General features: G+C 35.4%; 2 protein-coding genes across 4 annotated transcripts; one reads left to right on the top strand and one right to left on the bottom strand.

Annotated features, from left to right (window-relative positions):
• Positions 1 to 4,954: 4,954 nt before the first annotated feature.
• Positions 4,955 to 7,596, top strand: LOC133823442 (actin-like). 3 transcript variants are annotated; one of them, XM_062256221.1, is made up of 5 exons: positions 4,955 to 5,104; positions 5,807 to 5,879; positions 5,982 to 6,375; positions 6,516 to 7,129; positions 7,240 to 7,596. In XM_062256221.1, exons 2-5 carry the CDS (start codon positions 5,820 to 5,822, stop codon positions 7,303 to 7,305), a joined length of 1,134 nt encoding a protein of 377 aa, XP_062112205.1. In that variant the 5' UTR covers positions 4,955 to 5,104; positions 5,807 to 5,819; the 3' UTR covers positions 7,306 to 7,596. The 3 variants fall into 3 exon arrangements, with proteins under 3 accessions (XP_062112205.1, XP_062112206.1, XP_062112207.1); XM_062256222.1 differs by having other exon boundaries at positions 5,024 to 5,104; positions 5,810 to 5,879; XM_062256223.1 differs by lacking the exon at positions 4,955 to 5,104 and adding an exon at positions 5,242 to 5,260.
• A 13,078-nt stretch (positions 7,597 to 20,674) lies between these two features.
• Positions 20,675 to 21,298, bottom strand: LOC133825429 (uncharacterized). The gene has a single exon (XM_062258371.1). It carries the CDS (start codon positions 21,296 to 21,298, stop codon positions 20,675 to 20,677), a length of 624 nt encoding a protein of 207 aa, XP_062114355.1.
• Positions 21,299 to 26,571: the final 5,273 nt, after the last annotated feature.

The raw sequence follows: 26,571 nt of genomic DNA on the forward strand, positions 1-26,571 counted from the left end.
AAATAGAGTTAGATGCTTACCTTAATCCCTGCTTTAGTTCCTTGATTTACTCCTGAGCTAAACCTTCAAATCCTTACTACAAATCCAAGAGATTCCAGCTAGTTTCCCCTTAGTTTTTTCTGTGTTTCCTTTCCTTGGTTTTCCCCTTAAGCGTGAAAGAGAAAGATGAGACTAAGTTTAAGTCGGTTTGTGTTTTTCTTCTAAAGGCTTCCTTAAGTCTATCTCACACATTAAGTTAATCCCGAGGCTAGGGGTGCCGGAACCATCCCCGAGGCCAAAATGGTAAAATCCCCCAATATTCCTACCTAGACATTCTAACCTCAAATATATCTCCATATATTTATTTCCATGACCCGATAATCCAAATCGCTACCCGCTATCTAAAAGTACCCCCGACTTATCCAAAGTCATAGCTTAAGCCCCCGTTGTGACTTTTCCCACTATCTGATCCTAGAATCGTCTTGAGTCGTGCTCAGCGAACCTGTTCACATAATAATGTGGTTCTCACATATATCACATATCATATTACCACACAATATAACCAATTATCATGTAAACATTATTAGACATATAATTACTCATTAAATCACAATTATTCCAGTAATGCCCTCCTGGCACACTAATCAAGGCCCTTAAGCCTTATTAGCGAATTTGGGTCGTTACACGTCCGCTTCTCATGAGGGCCTGAATTTGATTGTGGAGGTTGTGGCACTCGGAGATTGTGTGGCCATGATCCTTGTGGAAGAGGCAAAACCTATTTTTATCTCTTCTTTCCGGGGGAGTGGTGATTTTGTACGACTCACGCCAGATGGGTCTGTCTTTGTTTTCTTCGTAGATGACCTCCTGAAGGACGGTGTACTCGAAATAAGGGTATCGCAGGGGATCTCGATTTGCTTTTGGCCTTTTTCCTCCCTACATGTGATCTGTATCTTGTCTTTTTCTTTTGTCGTCCCTTGTAGATGGAGGAGGAGGGTTATTTGCTGGTCCGTTGAAATAAGGGCAGACTTCTTCTGCACACGTTCTCGAAATTCCAGGATCCTAAAGACGCCCTCGGCGCGGATCTGGATTTCGACCATGTCATACGGTGGTGTCATGGTGAGGTTTTCGTGCAAGAGGGACCCCACTTGTAGGCTTTTGATGAAGAGGTTAGCTGCAGTTGCCAGCTCTACATCGTGGATCTGATGTACGAGGTCGATGAAACGTTGCAAGTACGACTTTGGGTGTTCATTTTTGCCTTGCTCAATTCGGTAGATATCTGTCATCGTTCTTGATGCTTCGCGGTTAGCATTATACTGTTGGAGAAAGGCTTTGCGAAGATCACCGAAGTTGTTGACAGAGCCAGGTTTCAATTGGCTGAACCATAGCAAGGCTGGTCCAGAAAAAGTTGTGGAGAAAACTTTGCATTGAATGGCTTCATTGTTGGCTTCCAAGGCCATCTTCTGCTGGAATTGGAATAGGTGATTGAGCGGATCTCCTTTTTCATTGAATGCGGGTAGTGGGAGAATTGTGAAGTCTCGCGGTTTGGGCTCGTTCTGTATCCACTATGTGAAAGGCGATCTCTCGGTGGTCCTTGAAACCAAATCCATGTAATCAGTAGCGTAGGCAGATCTTCTGTCCGAGAACTTCTGCATCACCTCTTGCAGCATCTCTTCTTTCCAGCTGTCTAAGAACCAGACAGAGGGGGTACGCTCTTCGGCTGGTGCATCTTGCATGGTCTATGCTTGGGTCTATTGGGGCCCCTTCTCAGCGACTGGTTGGGCTGTTCTCGTGTTTCTGCATCGACTCGCGCATGTGCTTCGCACCGAACCGCCCGTTGCTCCCTAGCCCCTTGGTGAAGACGAGCTAGAGAGGATGGTACAGGACCCTGGGACCCTTCCCTGATGTGGTGAGTGTTCTTTTCAGGGGAGTCGACCTGGACGACCGGAGCTCCTGTCCTATTAAGGTTGAGATTTTCTTTGTCTTGGGCCCTGCGTGTGGTTTCGTTTGTTTTTCGCAATTCGACGATCTCAGCTTTGAGCCTGGCCTGGGCTTCGGTCAGTGTCCTAATGGCTTTGTCAGATCTCTGCTAGCTGGCTTCCAGCAGTCGACACATCCTGTCGATTTGGTCGCCTACATCCGTTGCTGGGGTGATCTGGGCGACGGCACCTAGTGCTCCGTTGTTCTTTGGCGACATGGCTTTTGTGTTCAAGTGAATCTTAATTGCAGGGGGAGTTTCTTGATTTAACGACGTTGTTAAAGAGGGAATAGTTTCCCACAGACGGCGCCAATTTGTTGATGTAACAATTTTGCATTTCTAAATCTGGAGGTACTTGCTGACAAATTCAGATTATCTGGTCCTTCTCCGTCAATGAAGATGGCTTTGCCGATCGTCAAACCGTCGGGAATACCTGCAAGAAAGACACTCCGATGCCTAAGTCAGATTTTTGATGATCTCATCTGAATAAGAGTTCAGTATTTATAGAACAAAAATGTGAGGTGGTTAGTTGGTTAAGCTGACTCCCTGATTGGTGGGAGGAATAACTGAATTTCCCTCCAAAACGCCTTCGAATCAATTAAATATGCAGAGGTCAGAGGCGGGCCCATAGCTTCTGACTTCGGAGCTTCTGCAGTGCCAAAACAATCTGTTTCAATTTACTTAAAATGAAAAAATCTTTTGGGCCGAACATTTTGGGCCCAACATTAAGCAAATTAATGAGTTTACTTTTTTTTTTTAAAAAAAAAATCCATTTCATATCCTGATTAATGAATATTTCTTGATGAGCTATGAGTTTCATATAACATAATTGCTAAAGCGACCATCCTTTTTTTAAATAATTAAAAAAAAGTAAAGAATTCCATTTTGCATACATGGGGGTCCAAACTTTACATGATAACACATGACACAAGAGAAAAAGAAAGGTGTTCACATGAATAAAGATGTGGTAATCACATTCCCTTTATACCTTTCACTAAACTAATTGATTTACCCTTCTCTTTTAAGATCAAATCATATCTATATATATAAACTTAGATCCAATTTCTTAAAAACCAAAGATAGTTTAGTAGATCCACCTTACAAATTAAAAGTATGTCTTCCTATTTTATTATGTGTAATTTTTTTTATAATTTAATTATTTAAAGCTAGAAGTACTTTGAAAATGAGTGTTGCTTGTAGATATAAAACAAGTGACTTTTTTTTTCTCTCTTTTAAAATGGTAGGAATAATCAAAACTAGAAAATTCAATAGGTCAAGCTATATAAGGCCACGGTTACCATTACAATTGGGTGGTGATTAAGACACTTCTAATGCCAATACTTATATAAACAAAACTCTCTTATCTAAAATTAGAAATTATAATAAATTAAATGAAAGGCTTGAGAGCACGTCGTAAAGATAGGTAGAAAGATTGGGTCCACGTCGAGAGTCCACCGTAATAATAGCTCTACATTCCATACATAAACCAAAGAATGTTTGACCAATTAAAGATCCAAAATCAAAGAGAGGCACACAAGTGTCAGTGGACGTGATCACACGTGAACAAACACGGGCAACATGATCAGTTGGCATTTTGTTTTTATTTTTTAATTAATTATTATTGTTTTTCCAATTAAAAAGAGAAAATGATAATAAAAAAGAGTTTTTCCAATTGTATGATTACCACACCACCACCCAACCGGCCAACACTACCACCGTCCTCCTGCCCAGATGAAGGAAAGTGAATAAAGAGGGCATCCAATTTAGAACTTTTGCCCTTTATAGTACTCTTGCTTGACCATTTTGCCCCTTTGTTCTCTATTATTTTAAATTCCGCTTATACATGGGCATTCTTGGAATATAACATCCACATTATGAAATATTTCATCAAATTTTACACATATTTTAGCCCTCAAAATGAATTACTTCATGAAATATGTAGCAATTTATAATGTAGGATAATCATTATTATAATAAAATAAAATAAAAAGAAAAAGATTTGTCTAAAATATTGAGATGATGGAAAAGAAAGGTAAAGAACGAAAAAAAAACATTGTTGTAGCTATTCCTATTTATGACCTTTATTACTTCCTTATTCAACTTTCTTTTACATTTATTTTATTTTTGTAAAATATTAGTTGACTTTTACTTTGGCATTCTCAATCATTAAATTCTATTAATCTTTCTTTGATTTCCGGACTACTAAACATTTCCCCATGTAGTCGATTTTACTTGGTCATCCTACTAGGTCTTCCAGGGAATTTGTTAAGCCTTCTAATAAAGTTTGTTAACACTATTTATAATTGACAATCTCATATGATCCTAAATTACGTACTATATCAATTTTACCCTTTATACATATATTTTTTTTAGAAAAAAACATCATCATTGAATATCTGTAGTCATAAACATCACAAATTATTACAAACAAATTTTATGATATTAAATTCCCGAAATCTCAATCAAGTACTAATCATGGTGCACAAATATATATGATGTCCCTTAGCACAATAATAATATATAATCACAGTTAATGGTCAAGTTTAATTTTTTATCTTTGTATTTTTCTTAAAAAGACAAGTTAATAGCAACACATCTTATATGTTAAAATAAATTTATTATGATTCAAAAAAATAAAATTTCAAAATGAAAATTAATAATGATTCTATAATATCAATTAATAGTAATAATCAGTTATGAATTGAATTAAACAACAAGGGCTTTAGTATAATTTCCAAAATAAGATTTACATATCATAAAAAAGAAGAGAGAAAAAAAAGCATTGAATCCTAGTACTAACATAAATATTTGGTTTCCCAAGATACCCTTGTTCCGAGACAAGCGGGACTGGTGGACCGCTCCCGTCTAATAGGAAGGGCATATTCGTCCAGGAAAAAGTAGCGACCGAAAGTGAGCCAGCTGTTTCCACCATCAACGTGACTCGTAATGGGGTCCGTGCATCAGATATTCCAGACCAACGGTCAGGATTTCACGAGAGCGAATTTGAGGTTCATTTAAGCTGAATTTCATTTGGGAGAGCTTCCTTCTTTTAAACAAGAGGGCGGGTACCTCAGCCATTGAGAGAATCTGTTTATCTGTTTAAGACAGGGAAAACGACACACACAGAATTCTTTTCCTTTCAGTTCAAAGGTATTTTCTTTTCTTTTTCATAGTTTTCTTTAATTTTGTATTTTATGTTATTTTTCTTTCTCTATGCATTAGTTTTTTTTATTCAGTTTTAAGATTTATCATTGCCCATTTGATATTTTTCATAAAATTTTGATTCTTTAGATGATAAAATAAAAGGTGGGTTTTGTTTGGTTAGCTAGATAATGTATGGAAAACTCATTTATGTCCAAGATTTTCTACTTGATTCTCTTGTTTTGTAAGATTTACATTAAAAATTTAAGAGCATATTTTTTGGGTCTTCTTGGTTGGTTTCGGGAGATAAATCCAATGAGTCCTTAGATCGTTATGCTTTTAGTGTTTTTGATGATGATCTACATAATTTGCACTCTTTTTATATAATTTAAAATGGGTTTATGATGCTTGATCTCTTCCTTGGTTCTCATCATTAAATGTTAATCTTTCATGAAATTGAAGAGCAACCCATTGAGCTTTTTTGTTTTAACTACGCGTTTCCTAATGATAAAATGTACAGTGCATGTTCTTACATTGCCAATTTCCAATGATCTCAGGGAAAATCTAATATTTTAGTATGTGGTTCTTACCTGGATTTCATGAATTGACACAAACTATCTAATCTACCGAAATGCATAATGCCATGTTAATTGTTTTGAAAAAGACATTTTGATTACTGAGATGTTCACTAAACATAGTTTGTTTCTGCAGAAGGCAATAGAAAATGGCGGAAAGTGAGGATATTCAGCCTCTTGTCTGTGACAATGGAACTGGAATGGTCAAGGTACTGATCTAAAATCCATTGTTTTGTTACTTTTTGAGAGCATTAATGATTTCTATTGAGATGTATTTCTAAGCTCAATTATTATTGGTATTGAAATTTCAGGCTGGTTTTGCTGGAGATGATGCTCCGAGAGCTGTATTCCCTAGTATTGTTGGCCGCCCTCGTCACACCGGTGTGATGGTTGGTATGGGCCAGAAGGATGCATATGTAGGAGATGAGGCTCAATCGAAGAGAGGTATTTTGACTCTGAAGTACCCAATTGAGCATGGTATTGTGAGCAATTGGGATGACATGGAGAAGATCTGGCATCACACTTTCTACAATGAGCTTCGTGTTGCCCCAGAGGAGCATCCAGTTCTCCTTACAGAAGCACCTCTCAATCCCAAGGCCAATCGTGAGAAAATGACTCAAATTATGTTTGAGACATTCAACACTCCAGCTATGTATGTAGCTATCCAGGCCGTCCTTTCTCTCTATGCAAGTGGTCGTACAACTGGTAAGCAATGTGATTTTTTTTTTTGTGTAGGGTTAGAACATAACATATTTTCTGGAGCTGTTTTTATTAATACAAAAGTGTACTATATAGATTACAAAGGTTGACGCTAATGTTCTCAATTATGTTTTGCTGTTCCTCAGGTATTGTTCTTGATTCTGGTGATGGTGTGAGTCACACAGTTCCCATCTATGAGGGTTATGCCCTTCCACACGCCATCCTGCGTTTGGATCTTGCAGGCCGTGATCTCACAGATGCCCTGATGAAAATTTTGACTGAACGTGGTTACTCTTTCACAACTACAGCCGAGCGAGAAATAGTGAGGGACATGAAGGAGAAACTGGCCTATATTGCTCTTGACTATGAGCAGGAGCTGGAGACAGCAAAGACCAGTTCATCTGTCGAGAAGAGCTATGAGCTGCCCGATGGCCAGGTGATTACCATTGGTGCTGAACGATTCCGGTGCCCTGAAGTTCTCTTCCAGCCATCCATGATCGGGATGGAAGCTGCTGGTATTCATGAAACCACATACAACTCTATCATGAAGTGTGATGTGGATATCAGGAAGGACCTCTATGGCAATATCGTCCTCAGTGGTGGTTCCACCATGTTCCCTGGCATTGCTGATCGAATGAGCAAGGAGATTACAGCTTTGGCTCCAAGCAGCATGAAGATTAAAGTTGTTGCTCCCCCAGAAAGGAAGTACAGTGTCTGGATTGGAGGTTCCATTTTGGCTTCCCTCAGTACCTTCCAACAGGTAATGCATCATTGGCTTGGGGCACACAAAGATGACATGATAAATTGTTCATATGGGTGGATTAAAAAGTTTTATGTACTAACTATTTTTGGTTGCTCTTCTTAATGCAGATGTGGATTGCAAAGGCAGAATACGACGAGTCTGGACCGTCAATCGTTCACAGGAAATGCTTCTAATCATGAAGATCAAGAGGTTGACGAAGAACTCACACTACACATTTTGTATTACAGAGAGGCTTCTAATTAAGTGGCTGCATAATCTCCTTCTCTATTTATTTTCAATTTTTCATTCATGTTTCTTTTTTTTGCTTTGAACCTTTCATTCATGTTTATTTTTCTTTCGTCCTCTTTTACTATGTTGGGAAATTGAGCAAATTGTTATTAAGATTATTTGTTCCTTCATTGATATGTAGAAAAGTTGTGTACTCTACTCATTTGGTTTGGTCGAATCGAAAATTCTTTCTATTACACACCTGTCTGAATTCTTATTATGTTTTAAGAGTTATTTTATTATTGCATGTTGAAAACTTAAGCGTTATTTTTACTCATTTGGTTTGGTTGAATACAATTTCTTCACCTCATCGCAACTCTCTTTGAGGTTAGCTCTTAACAAAAAATACTTCTGACTTAACTGAGTCGTTTATCCAAATAAGTATCTTATTTTTAATTTCTTCCAGTCTTCTTTGGGATTAGTGATGTGGTCAAATGATCCAACCTTTTTAATTCTTCAGTAGTAACTGTTCTTTGGTCATTTTACCATTAAACAGTGTCAATGACATTGTATTTTAGTGTAATGAGTTAAATCAAGAAAAAATGGAGCTAGTTTTTCTCAATTCTTTAATTGTAAGTGTAAGTAGAAGACATGTACCAACCATTTGCAGACATAAAGATAAAGTGAGGATCCCAATACAGATTTTCTTAAATGAATGGTAGCTTTGAAGCCAAGCCACTAAATAGCCAAGATGTTATGTGTGTCTACTTCCTATACATAGCCACTCATGCCATCATTTCCCTGTCCACACAAAATACATAATGCGTATGTTTCGAGTACTTCAGTGACATTAGGAAAAGTATAATGATTTAGGGTGAAAGCAATATTAAACTCAAGCGTATAAAATAATTTACTTTATTTTTAAAATATATGTGAGATTCACGAAAATTATTAACTTTATCACTTAAATATTTGAATAAAATATGAAAAGTATTTTAAATTCTCATTCTCACCATCACTGTATCCTGCAATAAACATCCAGATCATTTTTTAGTGCCAAATAATTTGGGATAAAAAAAAACTATCTAATTTCATCCAAGAAAATTTGGGAATCCATGATAAATGATGTTGAGTTTGACTTAAGATTGATTTTTTTTTTTAAAAGGCTAGCGGAAATCAAATAAACTTTCCAAAGTAATCTACAGCTTCCAATGTCTAAAGTAACATAAAAGTATAGGTGTTAAGGGGGTCCACCCACACATTTTAGTTTATTTGTCTTTATTGGTAGACCTCTAGTATGCCAAATGCGCTCTTTTTATTGGTATAAGTACAAACAATTTGATTGTGTCCTAATTATTAGAAGATAAATGATATCCCACCCAAAATATATACAAAAATATTACACTCAGTGATGTGGCAGTTTGGCATATACTGTTTTAAAAAGCAGTGACACGTCACTGTGTGTAATATTTGGGTGCATATTTTGGATAGAAATATCATCTTCAATTATAATTATTAATAATTGCTTATATATATTTTTTGTTTTAAATAATATATTGCTTAATTCATGTTTAGTTTGTTTGAGATAAATATATTGCTCAATGAAAATGGTAAAACTAAAATACAACTCTATGCAAAAAATACAAGAGACAATGTAATATTGATTAAAGAAATGTTACTGTTAGAATTTATGAAATATACTTAAGCAACACACATAAACATTAGTATTTAACATAATATATCAGATCTTAATCATATTACTAAAGTGCATAAATGATAAATCCTAAATCATGACTCTATAGATCATTTGCTAAATTAAAGAAGAAGATAAACATAAGAGCGGAAGCACTAACCTGATGCTATTGTTGTAGATTGCACAGAGGGTTTAGATCTTCCTATATAATATGTATCTCTATGAGAGAAGAGTCTCTTTTTTCTTTTCTGTTATGGGATGACAGACAAAATAGAATGATATATATATAGGGGACCACAACCCTAATTTATAATTAGTTATTTTCAATTTTGCACATTATAAAATTAAAAATTCACTTTCATGTTTCTACACATTAAATCCATGACACTTTAATACCTTATGATATTTATAACATAATTGATTACTTAATTTTATATCACACTTTATAGTAGTATTATACATTATACATATGTGCCCATAAAATAGAATTTTAATCCAACAATCTCCCACTTGGGCAACATATGCTTCCTTATAAATGTACAACCTTATGAGCTCAAAATTTGCTATCATATAAAGGTATTCTTTAACAATCTCGTCCATCAACCATATCCATATAGGATCAAAGCAGTCTTTGTCATATTAATCACGACTAAACCCATCAATGGTCACATATACAAATACAGTCAAATGACATAGATCAATCATGGATGCGTAGCATGGAAATTACATGCAATGTGAACCAAACATGTCTATTTCCAACTGGTCCTCCTTAAACTTTAGTGAGGTTGGAATCATAACAAAAATAGAGTGAATGATTTGAAAAGCTTCATTTCTAATCAGAAAAATAACAAATACATAAATGTCTGACATAAACATAAAGCAAATAAAATACAAACTCCCACTAAATCATGATATCCTCAAACAATATAACACCCATATGAGCAATGTGCTCATGAAAGACCTTGGGTGGCAATCCATTTGTGAGCGGATCTGCTATCATGGAGTGTGTCCCAATATGCTTTATGGATATTTGTCCACTCTGCACTATTTCTTTCACAACTAGGAACTTTATGTCAATATGCTTTGACTTGCATGAGCTCCTGTTGTTGGAATACAATACTGCTTAATTATTGTCATAAAATAACTTGAGTGATCTTTCACTACTATAAATATAGGCTTTTACTTCATTTTTTACACATAGAATATAAAAAAAACTGAAGTAAAAGCCTTTCAATGAGCTTTTACTTCGCTTTTGGGAATGGTAGTACATAAAAATAGGCTATTACTTCGGTTTCTTAAAAAAACGAAGTTAAAATAGAAAATAGACAAGGTCCATGTTTGGTTTGCTCACTATATTGGGTCTTTTTACTTCGGTTTTTATGAAAAAATCGAAGTGAAAAGTAGAGCAAACCAAACGCGGCCCTGAAGGCTCTTACTTCAGTTTTTATATAAGAACCGAAATAAAAGAGTTTTAATACCCTTAATATATAGCTCTCGCGCCTCATTCGTCTCTCTGAAGCAAAAATCCCAAACACCAAACCAGAAAACCTCCATTGTTGTCGTACTCCCACGAGAGTTTCACTAAATATACACTTTTTTATGTTTTTTTTTACCATTTGAAACCATTTTTCTTACTTAAAAACAGAAATATTAGTTCTATTTTTATTTTTGAGGGAGAAAATAAAGACTTTGGGTGTGGGTATTTTTAGGGTTCGAAAATGGGTATTGTTATTGGACTTTGACTGGTTTTCTTACATTTAAATGTGTTCTTGAGCTTCAAAAAATATATGAATCACTAAATCTTTGTTTGTATGATTTTTTTTATTTTCTATATTATTTTCAGATTTTTTTTCTTATAAAAATAATGTGTTTATTATATATAGGCTTTAGAGTTGCTAATATTGATTAGAGGTTATTTTGAGCATCGAAGAAGGTTTGTTACCTTAAAACTTTGTTTGTGTTAATTTTTTTTATATTATTCTGAATTTAATACTTATTTTTTTAGTATATTTGTGTTATATTTTTTTATTTATTTTGTTATTTTATATAATGTTATTAATTATATATATATATATTAGTAAAATTTAAAAATTGTTGTGACTTGCTATTTAAATTTCTAAACATAGCTTCAATAGGTAATGTTGTTGCCAATGTTAGAACTTGAAATGTTTGGATTATTAGTGACATTTGTTTTTTATTTTCTATAACTAGCTAGCTTGATATGTTGTTTGATGATTATGTAACTAGTTTAATTAATTATGTTATTTGTTTTTGTTTAAGCTTTTTAGTAGGTTTGTTGATTTAGTTGCCAATTTCGTATTGATTTTGGGTGACTTCAAGAGTAATATTGGAAGTGAGTAATCTTTAAATTTTATTTATTACTATTGCAATATTTGTTTATAAAATTAGAGTTATATCATGCATGTTTTACTTTAGTGAAGTAGGTTCTGAGAAATTATGTGCGTTTGCTTGTGTTGAATTTATATATAATTATAAAATTGGGATATGCTACAAAAACAAATGAAACTCTGCCAATTTTTTATAGATTTTATTAATTGTTTTCCTTTTTCAATTCGCATACTATGTCGAGATATTTTGTGTGTTATTTACAGGTTTTTAAATTTTTAGAGATGTTAAAATGCAATTGTTATGCTGCCGAAATTTTGTTAGACTTAGGAAAATGTAATAATTAAACTTCAATTATGTTGGATGTCCTAGAAAAAAGAACTAGAAGTCGAAGATGTAGAGGGATATGAAATTTGGATAAGAGCGTGAGAAACGAAGAAGACTCTTGTCGAAGATAATTTGGACAAAAAAATTGAAGAAAGAGTTGTAAGTGTTTTAAAGCAAAGTAGGAATTTTTTTTAAGTGTTGTTACAAGTTACTAATTTAATCTACCATTGGTTTGTTTCGTAGAATAAACTAAATGATAAAGTTACTAGTAGTCAAATTGTCGCCAAGGATCGGGAGGACATCTTGCCAATCCAACAAGAATTGTTAAGCCGATTGATGACTTAAATTTATTAGTAAGACTATTTTGTTTATACATACCTTTAGTTTTATGTGAATGTATATATAAATGTTTAGGCTATTTTACTTAATTACAATTATGTGAATGTATATATGAATGATTAGGTTATTCTATTTAACAATTATGTGAATGTATAAATATTTAATTTTATAATAATTTCATTAAGTGTATACATTTTGTAATTTTTATTTCTGTTATAAATTAAATGAAAATAAGTCAATTCCAATTGTAAAAATATATATAACTATAAATTCATATAATTAGACTATTTAAAAAAAATTAGGGCAAAAAAAAAATATAAAAATAGAATTGGGCCATTTAAAAATAATTAGAAATAATTATTAAAAAAGAGAGAGGGGGGGGAGCTTTCTACTTCGGTTATTATGTAAAAACCGAAGTAGAAAGTGCCTAGCAAGGAAGCGTACCCCACTTTCTACTTCGGTTATTATGTAAAAACCGAAGTAGAATCCCCACTTTCTACTTCAGTTTTTACATAATAAACAAAGTAGAAAACCTATTTTTCACTTCGGTTTTTAACTACTTTTTACTTCACTCCGAACTACTGCGGTTGTGAATTTTAGCGAAAACCGAAGTAAAAGCTGTTTTTTCTTGTTGTGTTTCTACATTCTCCAAAATGCGTAGTCTAGTGACAAAGTTTCATAACCATATTCCATGATTCGATGCCTCATAGCATGCTACAAATTCTGTTGCCACAGTGGAAGAAGCTACAAGTGTCTGTTTGGCACTTTTTCAAGAAATAACTCCTCCAGCTAACATGTAAATATAGCCTAATGTAGACTTTATGCTATCTTGGCACCCAGCGAAATCAGAATCAGAATACCCTATGACCTCCAAACGATCTGATTTCTTATATGTGAGCATGTAACATTTTGTTCTCTGAAGTGTAAAACGACCTAATCTAGTGCTTTGTAAAACATTCACATGTTCATTTGTTTATAAGAGAAAGCCACTTATTATAAAGATTTCAGTGGGGTCTTGCTTAAAACATGAAAGTTGGGTCCATTAGTTTAAAAAGAAAATATCAGTTTTCATGCAAAGTTCTAAAACAATCAAAAGCTCAAGTCCCACTGACAAGTTTTAAAAAGTCCCATTAAACATAACATCATTAAAAGAAAATAGCGTTTAAATCTGATCGTTTCTCGTCCATAGGATGCCCCCATGCCAGACACACCAGGACGACAAAACTCCCCACATAGAGAAAACCTATTTGCTACCTGGAAGGGAAAGTAAGGGGGTGAGCTAAAAGCCCAGTAAGGAAGTACAAACAATAAACAAGTAAGATACAACATATCACAAACACATTCATCCACCTTTATACATCATAGCTTCATTTCCATAATAGTGTCCATATCATAAACATAAACATAATCACGTCAACATTAACATCATCATAAACATTTCCTTGTAAACATGGCTCGCTAACTTGTCCATGTCACCCTTTGAGGTAAACAGGATCTCTAGTCCTTGAATAACCTCGACACGTCCGCCCTTGGAGTTATGTCTTCATATCCTTAGTAACCCGGGTTACGTCTTCATATCCTTAGCTACCCCTTTTGGATGTGTCACGTTCATCACGCTAACATCCATTCATAGCATACAACATACAATCCAAACATATCATCATATCAAAGCATTTCATAATTCATAGCGCAAGGCATCGTAACACTTTCATTCATACAAACAATCTTAACCATTCATAGCATAACAAGCAAAATTCTATCTAACTTCCTTACCTCAGGTCCAAGCTAAGTAAAACGACAACTTCTCAATGAGCCTATACCATAATCGAAATAACATTCCTTAGCTTCACATAAACACTATTTTTCCCACTCATATAACTCATGCGTGCATGGGCCATGCACACATGGTGAGAGTTACTCACAACAAATATGCATAGTTACACATAAGGTCATAAAAGAATAATACACATTTTACTTATATTGCATACATGATTTTTCTATAAAAACTACATGATTGCATAATAGACATAATTTTGGACGTAAAAGTGAATTTGCACGCGACATGCATACGTGGGAATGTTGTGTAAAAGTGGCGTTTAAAACGATAATTCTAACCATCTTACTTCTATCGTTTTCAAAATAATAAAATTGTAGCATGCTTTGATTACCATTATTTATCTCTTTAAAAATTTTCAAGTTGATTAATCTTCCAAAAGTATTATTTTTATTTCATAAAAATAATTTAATCAACCATTAAAAAATATATATATAATTATTCCATTAATCACTTTTAATTTCCATAAAATAACAAAGACCAACAATTATGTAAAATAACATTATAATTCAATTATCAAATTTATAAATTTAATGTGAGAAAAATCTAATTTAGATGTGGAAAAATATTCTTTTAATTATATTATTTTTAAGTCTTAATTTTAAGTGGAACAAATTCATCTGTAAAAAAATCCAATGATTATTTTTATAAATATTTAACTAAACTTTCAGCCATATTTTAATTTATTTAAAAATCACAAGTAAAATAATTTCCCCATTTTTCTTAATTAAAAACAAGGAAAATCATAACTATTAATATCAACATTCATAGTCATAATAAAAATACCATTATTAATATTTTAATGGGTTAGGGTGTTAATTTATTTCAACTTATACACAAAATTCCCTTTTATTTAAAAACACAACTTCACTTTTTATTAAAATTCCAGCAACTATTTTTAACCTCAAAATCATCATTCTTATTTTTAAAAACTCATATTTTCTCAAAAATATATATAAAAAAATCTGTAGATAATTATTTACACAAAATATTATTTCAAGACATCTTAAATTTTCCATTTAATTTCTTAAAACATCAAAACACTAGCAAAATTTATTTAAGCACTCAAAACATTATTCCCATCACATACAACATCATTTTTGCACAAAAAATCAGCAAGCACATTAAATCATGAAATTCATTCTTTTCATTATATTTCACAAAATTTCATGCTTATTTATGAGACAATATTCCAACACAAACCCTAGCATATCTCTACACCCTTTTTAATTATTTTAGATGTTACCATTTAGCACACAATAAATCATCAACCACCTTGAAACATATTCACAAGTCATGAACAAATAACCATATTTGATCTTGTCCTAAAATATACTCCTAATATATTATTATCGTGCAATTATTCCAAAGAAACAAAACCATCATAAATTCATTCAAGATCTTACCACAACCTATCATGATTTCTAAGATTAAATTGACATTAAACATAAAATAAAAATAACCATCATTCTTTGAGCATCACCCAAGGCCGAAACACACTTAGCCAAAATAACCAATTATTTTCATGTTATTTTTAAATACTCATCATCGCTTTTCATATATCACAATTTAAAACCCTTGTACACTTTCACATAAAATCTTTAAGCCAAAACATACCTATCATTTAACCATAGAAAAACTTGAACAACACATCATAATCACCATAATTCAACAATCATCTCACTACATATTTTTTTTAATACACAACCATAAGAATCAAACAAAAATACCCTAAACCCATGCCCACGCCTAGGTCTATTTTCCCATGCATCAAAATATAAGAAAAAAATATCCATCAATCCATGAACATCATAACATTAGGGTTAGAGATTTGATACCTCTCTTGATTGTAAAATCAAGAACTCAAATTTATCAACACCCAAACTTTACCACCCCTTGTTCAAGCCTAGGTTTTTTTTTTTTTTTTTTTTTAATGAAATCCACCATGAGAAGAAGAAGAGATCCAACAACACACAATAAAAACCATAGTGAATATTACTAGAAAAAGAAGAGAAAAATAACAAGCATAACACAAAGAAGGCATACCCTAGACTTGGTCTTCCCTTCTCCTTCTTCTTCCTTTCTTCCTTCTTCTCCCTCTCTCTCTAACTCACGTCCCTCTCTCTCTTTCTCTCTCTAATTTCGGCAGCCACAAGAGCAAATGACTCTTCTCCTTTTTCCTTCCCCCTTTATCCTTATTCTCTCATAATGGCTTAATAAAAAAATATAGGGTAAGTTTCCTATTTTCTATTTATTTTTATTTTAATATTTATTTATTCTGATTTTTATCTTCAATGGTAGGAAATAAGGTGATAATACCCTTACCTATTTTATCAAAATATCACCCAACAAAAATGGTAAACACTCAACCATTTCCCACTATGTGCTACATGTCCACCTCATGGTTCCCTTTCTTTTTATTTTATTTAATTTTTCTAATTAATTCAATAAATCCAATAAAAGGCAACTTCAAAGTGTGTAGAAAATTATACACATGTGCACCATGCTACCAAGCACTTGCACACACTCAATCACTAGGGTGCATCACTACCTACCATGCTCCTTAGTGCATTCAACAATAACTCAAATAATCGCATTTTAAAAATAAATAAATAAATATCACTTAACAAATAATTTCACAAAAATTCTACCAAACAATTAATTTAAATAAACAAACAATTAAATAAATCAAACAAATATTTAAATAAAATAATTCACCACACTAAACACTTAAATAAAATAAAACACAAAAATTTTAATAACTAAAAAAATAAATTTTGGTGTACTACAATATACCCTCCTTAAAAGGAATTTCGTCCCGAAATTCTTTCTTACCAAATAATTCAGGGTATCTTTCCTTCATGTCTTCCTCCAACTCTAATGTTGCTTCTCGTTCCGTACTATTCTTCCACAAGACCTTAACTAATGGAATCCTTTTGGATCTCAGTTCCTTGATTCTCTTTTCAATAATGCGCTCAGGCTGTTCATCATAACTCAAGTCCTGCTTCAGCTGTAACAGCTCGTAACTCAAAACATGAGAAGGGTCTGACACATACTTACGCAACATCAAGATGTGAAAGACGTTATGCGTTTCAGCTAACACTGGGGACAGTGCCAAAGGGTACGCAACTTGCCCTACTCTGTCTAAAATATCAAATGGACCTATATATCTAGGGCTTAACTTCCCTTTCTTTTCAAAACACATAACACCTTTCATTGGCAAGACTTTCAAGAAAACAAACTCGCCCACAGAAAATCTGATGTCCCTTCTCTTAAGGTCAGCGTAGCTCTTTTGCCTACTCTGCGCGGTAAGCATCCTTTGGAGAATCTTCTCGATCGCCTCACCGGCTTCCCTAATTGCCTCAGGGCCTAAAATTTGTTTCTCCCCAACTTCATCCCAGTGCAAAGGAGATCTACACTTACACTCATAAAGCATCTCATAGGGAGCCATCCCTATAGTAGATTGGTAGCTGTTATTATAAGAGAACTCCATTAGGGGTAAATATCGGTTCCAAGACTCTGAAAAGTCCAAAGCACAGCACCTCAACATGTCTTCTAAAATTTGTATAGTCCTCTCTGACTGGCCATCAGTCTGAGTATGAAATGTAGTGCTAAACTTTAGTCTTGATCTCATAGCTCTTTTTAGCCCTTTCCAAAAGTTCGATGTGAAAACTGACCCTCAATCAGAAACTATTGACTTTGGCACCCCATGAAGTCTCACTATCTCACTTACGTACAATTCAGCATATTGGTCCGCCATGTATGTGGTCTTGACTGGCGGAAAATGGGAAGACTTAGTGAGTCTATCTACTATTACCCACACAGAGTCGTGCTGCTTGGTGGTTCTAAGCAACCCTACCACAAAATCCATTGTTATATCCTCCCATTTCCATTCAGGAATATAGAGCGGTTGGAGCAACCATGTTGGCCTTTGGTGTTTCGATTTGGCTTGTTGGCATGTCAAACATCTAGCAACAAACTTAGCAATATCCTTCTTCATTCCATGCAACCAATATAATGCCTTAAGGTCTTGGTACATTTTCGTGGACCCTGGGTGCAAGGAATAAGGCGTTGTGTGCGCTTCTTCCATAATACTTTCCTTAATTTCAGCATTGTCAGGCACACAAATCCTATCCTTGTATCTCAACAATTCACCATTATACATTGTGAAATCGCTGTTGCCACCTTCTTGTACCAAAGCCTCTTGTTTCACTATGGCTTCATCCACTTTCTGTCCTTCTCGAATTTGTTCTAGTAGGGAGGATTGCAATGTGAGATCGCCAAACTTCCCGTCACAATTTTGATGCCAGCATTTATGATCTCTTTTTGAAGAGGCATCTCTATTGTACGTAGTGCTGAGACATTCCATGTCCCCGCCTACTCAGAGCATCTGCAACCACATTGGCCTTGCCTGGGTGGTATAGAATCTCACAATCGTAGTCCTTCACTAATTCCAACCACCTTCACTGCCTCATATTTAGTTTCTTTTGTATGAAAAAGTATTTCAGACTTTTGTGGTGAGTGTATATCCTCTTTTTGAAGAGGCATCTCTATTGTACGTAGTGCTGAGACATTCCATGTCCCCGCCTACTCAGAGCATCTGCAACCACATTGGCCTTGCTTGGGTGGTATAGAATCTCACAATCGTAGTCCTTCACTAATTCCAACCACCTTCACTGCCTCATATTTAGTTTCTTTTGTATGAAAAAGTATTTCAGACTTTTGTGGTGAGTGTATATCTCGCACTTGTCCCCATATAGGTGATGTCTCCATATATTTATTGCGAACAATACTGCTGCCAATTCAAGGTCATGAGTGGCATAACGTTGCTCATAATCCTTGAGTTATCTGGAAGCATAAGCTACCACATTCCCATCTTGCATCAACACACATCCCAAGTCATTCTTTGATGCATCATAATACACCACAAATTTCCCGCTCTCAGTGGGAACACAAAGGATAGGCGTAGAAATCAACTTATCCTTCATGGTCTAGAAGCTCTCTTCACATTTTTCAGTCCATGCAAACTTCTGATGTTTGTGGGTTAAGTTGGTCAATGGGGTGGCGATCTTCGAGAAACCCTTGAAAAACTTCCTATAATAACCTGCCAACCCTAAGAAACTCCGAACTTCTAAGGCATTCCTTTGCTGGGGCCAGTCTCTAATGGCTTCGATCTTCGATGGGTCTACTGCTATCCCATTCTTGGACACTATATTCGCTAGGAAAGTTACTTGTTCCAGCCAAAACTCATATTTAGAGAACTTGGCATACAACTAATGTTCTCGCAATCTGTTCAGAGTCAACCTTAAATGCTCCTCGTGCTCCTCCTTGGTCTTCGTGTAAATGAGGATATCATCTATGAATACTACCACAAACTTGTCCAAGAAATCCTTAAATACCCTATTCATCATGTCTATAAATGCTGCTGGGGCATTGGTGAGTCCAAAAGACATCACTAAGAATTCATAGTGCCCGTAGCGAGTTTTGAAAGCCGTTTTTGGAATGTCCCCTTCCTTCACATTCAACTGATGGTACCCGGATCGCAGATCAATCTTCGAGAATATTGCTGCCCCTTGCAGTTGATCAAAAAGGTTGTCTATCCTAGGTAAAGGGTATTTATTATTAATGGTGACCTTATTGAGTTCTCGGTAATCAATGCACATCCTCATACTCCCGCCCTTCTTTTTCACAAATAGGACTGGTGCTCCCCATGGCGAATGGCTAGGTCTTATGAATCCTTTGTCCAACAACTCCTATAGCTGGTTTTTAAGTTCCTTTAACTCTGTCGGTGCCATTCGATAGGGTGCTTTAGAGATCAGTGTATTTTTCGGTGCAAGCTCGATTACAAACTCGATTTCTCTGTCCAGGGGTAGTCTTGGTAATTCTTTGGGAAACACCTCTGGGAACTCACAAACGATATATACATCTTTTGGCTTTAATTCTGACTTCTTGGATTTATCCACTACACTAGCCAGGAACGTCGAACAACCATGTTGCATCATATTCTGTGCTTCCAGTGAAGTTATTATGGGTGTTCGAAAACCTGCTACTTTGCCTCTAAAGGAAAACACCTCTCCTTCCTTTGGCCTAAACTCTATGGTCTTCTTTCGACAGTCTATCGTAGCCACATGTTTGGATAACCAATCCATGCCGAGTATGACATCATAATCTGGTATACTCAGTTCTATGAGATCTGCTGGGCACTCTCTGCCTTCTATCGTTATAGGTGTTGACGGTAACCACTTAGTTGACAACATAATATCTCCCGACGACAACAATGTACTAAAGGTATGTTCAAACATCTTACAAGGCATATTCAGTCTATCAATCACATTCATGGAAACATAATAATGAGTCGCTTAAGAATCAATTAGGACTCTACACATTGTACCAGATATAGGGAGCTGACCTGTAACTACGGTGTTGCTATTGGCCGCTTCATTCTGGGTTAAGGCGAAAACTCTTGCTGGCACCAGATTGTTGTTGTTATTCTGTCCCGCCTTCCTTGTGGGCAATTCTTTCTCAAATGTCCTGCCTGGCCACACTTGAAACATTTGTTGGTACCGGCCTGACACTCTCCTGGGTTTCTTTTTGAGCATTTAGGACAGATAAAATGCTCTACTCAATTTCCTTGTTGGTTCCCACGGTTCCAGTCATTGAAGCGATTATTGCAGTTGTTGTGGTTCTGAGGGTTGTGATTGTTTCTATTCATGGCCGGAGGTCTAGGTCTCTTATCAGCGCCACTATTCTACCCTTCATTAGCCTTTCTCTTGTTGCCCTCATTGAAGCTCTTGTTTCAGTTGTTCTCTAATCTAGCGGCATTATCCTTCCATATCCGTTCTTCCAAATATTTGGCTTCAAGAGCTCTATCCAGTACTTCTGCATAACTGACCACTTCAGGACTGGTCATCCTAACGTCACTCACGATCATCGGTTTGAGTCCCCTTAAAAACTTTTGGACTCGCAATGTTTCAGTTGGCACCACTTCAGGAGCAAATTTAGCCAATCGATCGAAATTCTGTGCATAATTAGTGACAGAAAGGTTCCCTTGTACCAGAGTTACAAATTCGTCAACCTTAGTTGCTAGCACAGCTGGACTGTAATACTTCTTACTGAAAGCTTGGACGAACTCTGCCCAAGTCATGGTATTCAGATCGCGGGTCTGTTTAATTACATCCCACCAAATCTGTGCATCCATCTTAAGTAAGTAAACTGCACAGGAAACTCTTTGGCGATCATTTAACTCCATATGATCGAAAATAGCCTCAACCGATCTTAACCAATTTTCTGCAACCATTGGATTAGCTTTCCCTTCAAAAGTTGGTGGGGCTTGTTTCCTGAAGCGTTCATACACTGGCTCGAAACCATAAGCTGCAGGCAGTGGTGTAGGTGGTGGTGTTGGCAGCTGTGGTTGCGCCATTGGTACTTGAGGTATTTGGGGCGTTTCCGATGTTTATGGTGCTTGTCTAGCATGTGCTAATTCCTCATCTCTCAGCCTTAACTATTCTTTTAACCTTGCTACCTCTGCGGCCAGGTCCACAGATGGTGCTACTGGAGCTGCAGGTTGAACAGATGGCATTTCAACGTCAGGGGTGGTCTCAGACCTTGTGGGGACATCCTTTCCTTTGCCCCTTCCTCTTCCCTTTCCTCATCTTCCTCTAGTTGACATAATGAGGTTCTAAGGCAATCAAAGGAAAAATCATAAGGAAGGAATAATTGTATAATGGTTTGATAGGTAATTGTAAAGTCATACATTTAAATCACATCATTTAGAATTTGCAACCAAATAAATCATAGCATTCAAAATGTTCAAATTATTCCAAAATTTAAACAATTCCAAAAGTGTTTACTGATCAAAACATAGATCCCTTAAAGTCTTAGGAAATTATTATCCCATCTTATTTATTAGCACCCCATGTAACGATTACGCAATGGACTCTAGTCCTCAACGGTGGACTCATCCCCTGAACTTTAATCAAAGATGTTTTCTGGGATGTGGAAATAACCGGGAGCGCTTGCCATTATCTCCATCCTAGCATTCAGACGTGGCATAGCTCGAATTACTTCCTCAATTGCCAATTTTCCTTCCACATCATGTACCGTCTCCAAACGTTCCTCTATTTCTTTGTCATCCATCTTCACTAACACCAGCTCCAGTCGGCTAAAATTGTAATTATCTAGAAAATTGCGAATTGCGTACTCCATGGTGCTAAACTGCAGGTCTTTTGGCTCAACACTATTCCATGATCGATTCCACTGAAGAAAGGCCTCCGAGTACATCGACAATGCTTCCCTCAAGACCCAATATTTCTCTATGGGCCATAGCAAGGCTCCTCTTTTATTCATCATCCCTTGGATGAGATCACAAACCTCCTTTGTTGTTTTCAAGACCGCTATCTGCCAATCGTAGGGATCCTCGTCATGTTGGACTTTGGGTATCGCGTGGATCTCCTTAAGTAATTGTTTGTTAGTCATTTTCAATACAGGAGGCATCTTACTACTACAGTTACGAAACTATAAAATTAAGTAAAACAGAAACATGTAATAGCAAATAAACAAATACTTACGACGCGGTGAGGTGAGATTTTCCCGTCTTTAGCGTGTATGGGGATGGTCCTTGGAAACATGGATGACCTGTCTCTGATACCATTTGTAAAATTCCCTAATCTAGTGCTTTGTAAAACATTCACATTTTCATTTGTTTATAAGAGAAAGCCACTTATTATAAAGATTTCAGTGGGGTCTTGCTTAAAACATGCAAGTTGGGCCCATTAGTTTAAAAAGAAAATATCAGTTTTCATGCAAAATTCTAAAACAACCAAAAGTTCAAGTCCCACTAACAAGTTTTAAAAAGTCCCATCAAACATAACATTATTAAAAGAAAATGGCATTTAAATTTGATCATTTTTCCTCCATAGGATGCCCCCACGTCATACACACCAGGATGACAAAACTCCCCACATCACCACGCGTGCCATAGAGAAAACATATTTGCTACCTGGAAGGGAAAGTAAGGGGGAGAGCTAAAAGCCCAGTAAGGAAGTACAAACAACAAACAAGTAAGATACAACATATCACAAACACATTCATCCACCTTTATACATCATAGCTTCATTTCCATAATGGTGTCCATATCATAAACATAAACATAATCACGTCAACATTAACATCATCATCATAACAAAAACATCATAACATCATCATAAACATTTCCTTGTGAACATGGCCCGCTAACTTGTCCATGTCACCCTTTGAGGTAAACAGGATCTCTGTGTTAGAAAAGCTTATACAGGATCTTTATTTATTTTCATGTATATCTAATATTAAACAAATTAATACGAGATAGCCTAAAACATGTTTCTAAAATTGAATTCAAAGAGAAACAAATAATATAATACTTACAGTATACGCAGCGGAATTAAGAGTCCTTCCTTCAGTTTCTCTAACTCTTGTATCCTTTCTGTCGCAGAGTATTATCAAGAAACTGAACGATCTTCTATTTTCTTCACAATCTTCCAATGTATCCTTAGAACCACCTAGAATAGTGTGGGAAATTCTCAACACATGAGATAGATATAGAAAGAAGAAGAGAAAATAACAAAGTGGCTTAGAAAAGGACTTGTGTTTAGAGAGAATATAAAACTATCAGAAAATCTGACTTGTGACTTCTCAAACTTCTTCTACTTTTGACTTCTCTCTAAGAACTCCTTTTATAGACTCAATTAGGCCATTTAATTTAATTAAAAAATCAATAAAATAATAGCTATTTTGAAGCCCTAGATCGAAATTATCATGGGCTATAGGCCCGTGAAATTTCCCATTTGATTATAAGCCCATTGGACTTAAAATCAAGGCCTGTATTATTTTCTATTGATTTAATTAATTAAATAATTATTTAAATCCTTTATCAAATTAATTATTTATAATTTGAACCTTGATTTAAATTTATTTATTAATTTAGATACCAATTTATCTTAATTAATAAATCTGCCATAATTTCTCTTTTCTTCTCAAAATTACACAACTCTGTGAAACTATCCAAAATTGACCTGGTCAACTTTGATAATTCTAATTGACGATTAAATCAATTAATTGAGACTATCTAGATGATTTTATCCAAGGTACAATGGGGACCATGGGCCTATGAAATCAAGCTCCAATAAGTTATCATAAATCTAACAAATAAATTTACTAACGTATTAATTCCTCGTGACTCCACTATAGACTCGGAATTGCACTCTTGAATTCATAGAACGCTCTATAACAAATATAGATACGCTATTAATTATCCATTGTTACAACCATAATTGTCACTCAATCCTCTATAGACGGTCTACAATGAGAAAGGACTAAAATACCATTTTACCCCTCATTGTATTTTATCCTTAAAACACTTAGTTCCTTGTAAATGATATTCAGTAAACTAATTTAATTACTGAAATGAGATCTCTATCATTTAACACCTTGAACCAAACTAAAAGGAAACCATCGTTTCACTTCTTCATCAGAAGCTATAGATGTTCATATCTATGATTAACACTCCCACTCAATTATACTACCGAGTTCCCAAGATGTAAGTATGGGCTAGTCCGTAGGGTAAGCTGGTAACGAACAAGTCAAAGAACTCAAATAATACAATCAGTTAGAATACTAACCACTCAGAATTGAGATTGAATTGACCTATGGTCAACTGTATGATATGACTAGAATAGATAATAACAGTATGTTTACTTATCTTATCAACTGTCAATATCGGTCCTGTCCGATGTAACAAATACATCTGATCTTATCTACTTTGCTAATGTTCTGGAAAGAACATAACACTGTAATGTGTAAGTAGATCATATCGTAGATTGGCAAGTTAGTGTAAATCCGGTGCACTGACTAATCTTAGGACTAACTTATTTTGAACATATAATCATATTTATATTCCACTGTGATTACGTCACAATAAATAAGATTAGCTATATGCTCGAGATTTAATAGAAGTTTATATTAAACAAATAATCATGAAAATAAAACATGTGAGCAAAGTGATTGACCAAGTCAAAAAATGATTTCTATTCTTTTATTGACAATAAAATGAGATTACAAAGAATTTGGGTTTTAATTAGGGCATAAAACCCCAACAAACTCCCACTTGCACTAATTGAAACTAATGCCTTAATTATACTAATCCCATTTCCTTGATATGCTTATCAAATGTAGCTTCTGGTAGTGTCTTTGTAAACGGATCCGCAAGATTGTCTTCAGTTACAATCTTCATAACCTTCACATCTCCCTTGGCCACATATTCTCGAATAATGTGATACTTCCTTTCTATATGCTTACTCCTCTTGTGACTTCGAGGTTCCTTCGAGTTGGCTATCGCTCCTGTATTGTCACAAAACAACACAAGCGGTTTATCCATTTCTGGAATAACACCAAGATTCGAATAGAACTTCTTTAGCCAGACTATTTGCTTAGCTGCTTCTGACGCGGCTATGTACCCAGCCTCCATGGTGGAATATGAGATTGCAGACTGCTTTACGCTTCTCCAAATCACAGCTCCACCCCCAAGAGTATACACCATTCCAGAAGTAGACTTTCTATCATCGACATCAGTCTGAAAATCTGAATCGGTGTAGCCTACAGGGTTCAGAACACCACCCTTGTAGACTAACATATAATCCCTAGTCCGTCTCAAATACTTCAGGATATGCTTAACTGCTATCCAATGTTCTGGTCCTGGGTTTGACTGATACCTGCTCACTACTCCCACTGCATAGCAGATATCTGGTCTAGTACACAACATGGCATACATCAGACTTCTAACTGCAGATGCGTAAGGAACTTTTCTCATTGCATCTTCCTCTTTAGGAGTCTGGGGAGACTGCTTCTTTGAAAGATGAATTCCATGGCGGGACGGTAGACGCCCTTTCTTGGAATTTGTCATTGAGAAACGTTCAAGCACTTTATCAATGTAAGCTGCTTGAGAAAGAGCTAAAAGTTTGTTCTTTCTATCCCTGATGATCTGGATACCTAGAACATAACTTGCTTCACCCAAATCCTTCATCTGGAATTGAGTTGTCAGCCAATTCTTCACATCTGATAATTTCTTAACATTGTTTCCAATGAGTAAGATACCATCTACATAAAGAACCAGGAATACCACTATTTGATTTGCCTTCAGTTGGTAAACACAGGGCTCATCAATATTTTGTTCAAAGCCATAGGTTTTGATTATTTCATCAAACCTAAGATTCCAGGAACGAGAAGCTTGCTTAAGTCCATAGATGGACCTATTTAACTTACAAACTTTTCCTTCTTGTCCAGATACTTTAAATCCTTCTGGCTGATCCATATAAATGACCTCGTCAAGCTTTCCATTAAGAAAAGCTGTCTTGATGTCCATTTGCCAAATCTCATAGTCGAGAGCGGCTGCTATGGATAGGAGGATGCGAATGGATTTGAGCATGGCTACCGGACTAAAAGTTTCCTCATAGTCCACGCCTTCTCTTTGGGTATAACCCTTTGCCACTAATCGAGCTTTATAAGTCTTGATATTTCCATCAACACCTCGTTTCTTCTTGTAGATCCACTTGCACCAAATGGCCCTAAAGTCACTAGGTGCTTCCACAAGATCCCAGACGGAATTTGAGTACATAGACTCCATTTCCTGTTTCATGGCTTCGAGCCATAGTTCCTTTTCAG

This window comes from Humulus lupulus, chromosome 3 (assembly GCF_963169125.1).
Source record: "Humulus lupulus chromosome 3, drHumLupu1.1, whole genome shotgun sequence".
NCBI classification, from domain to species: Eukaryota; Viridiplantae; Streptophyta; class Magnoliopsida; order Rosales; family Cannabaceae; genus Humulus; species Humulus lupulus.

Bases quoted from the DNA above. Each gene is read 5' to 3' on its own strand.
- LOC133823442 (XM_062256221.1), top strand. From the start codon at position 5,820: ATGGCGGAAAGTGAGGATATTCAGCCTCTTGTCTGTGACAATGGAACT. The intron at 5,880-5,981 runs GTACTGATCTAA...TTGAAATTTCAG, and splicing joins ATGGAACTGGAATGGTCAAG to GCTGGTTTTGCTGGAGATGA. The intron at 7,130-7,239 runs GTAATGCATCAT...TTCTTAATGCAG, and splicing joins CCCTCAGTACCTTCCAACAG to ATGTGGATTGCAAAGGCAGA.
- LOC133825429 (XM_062258371.1), bottom strand. From the start codon at position 21,298: ATGGCGCAACCACAGCTGCCAACACCACCACCTACACCACTGCCTGCA.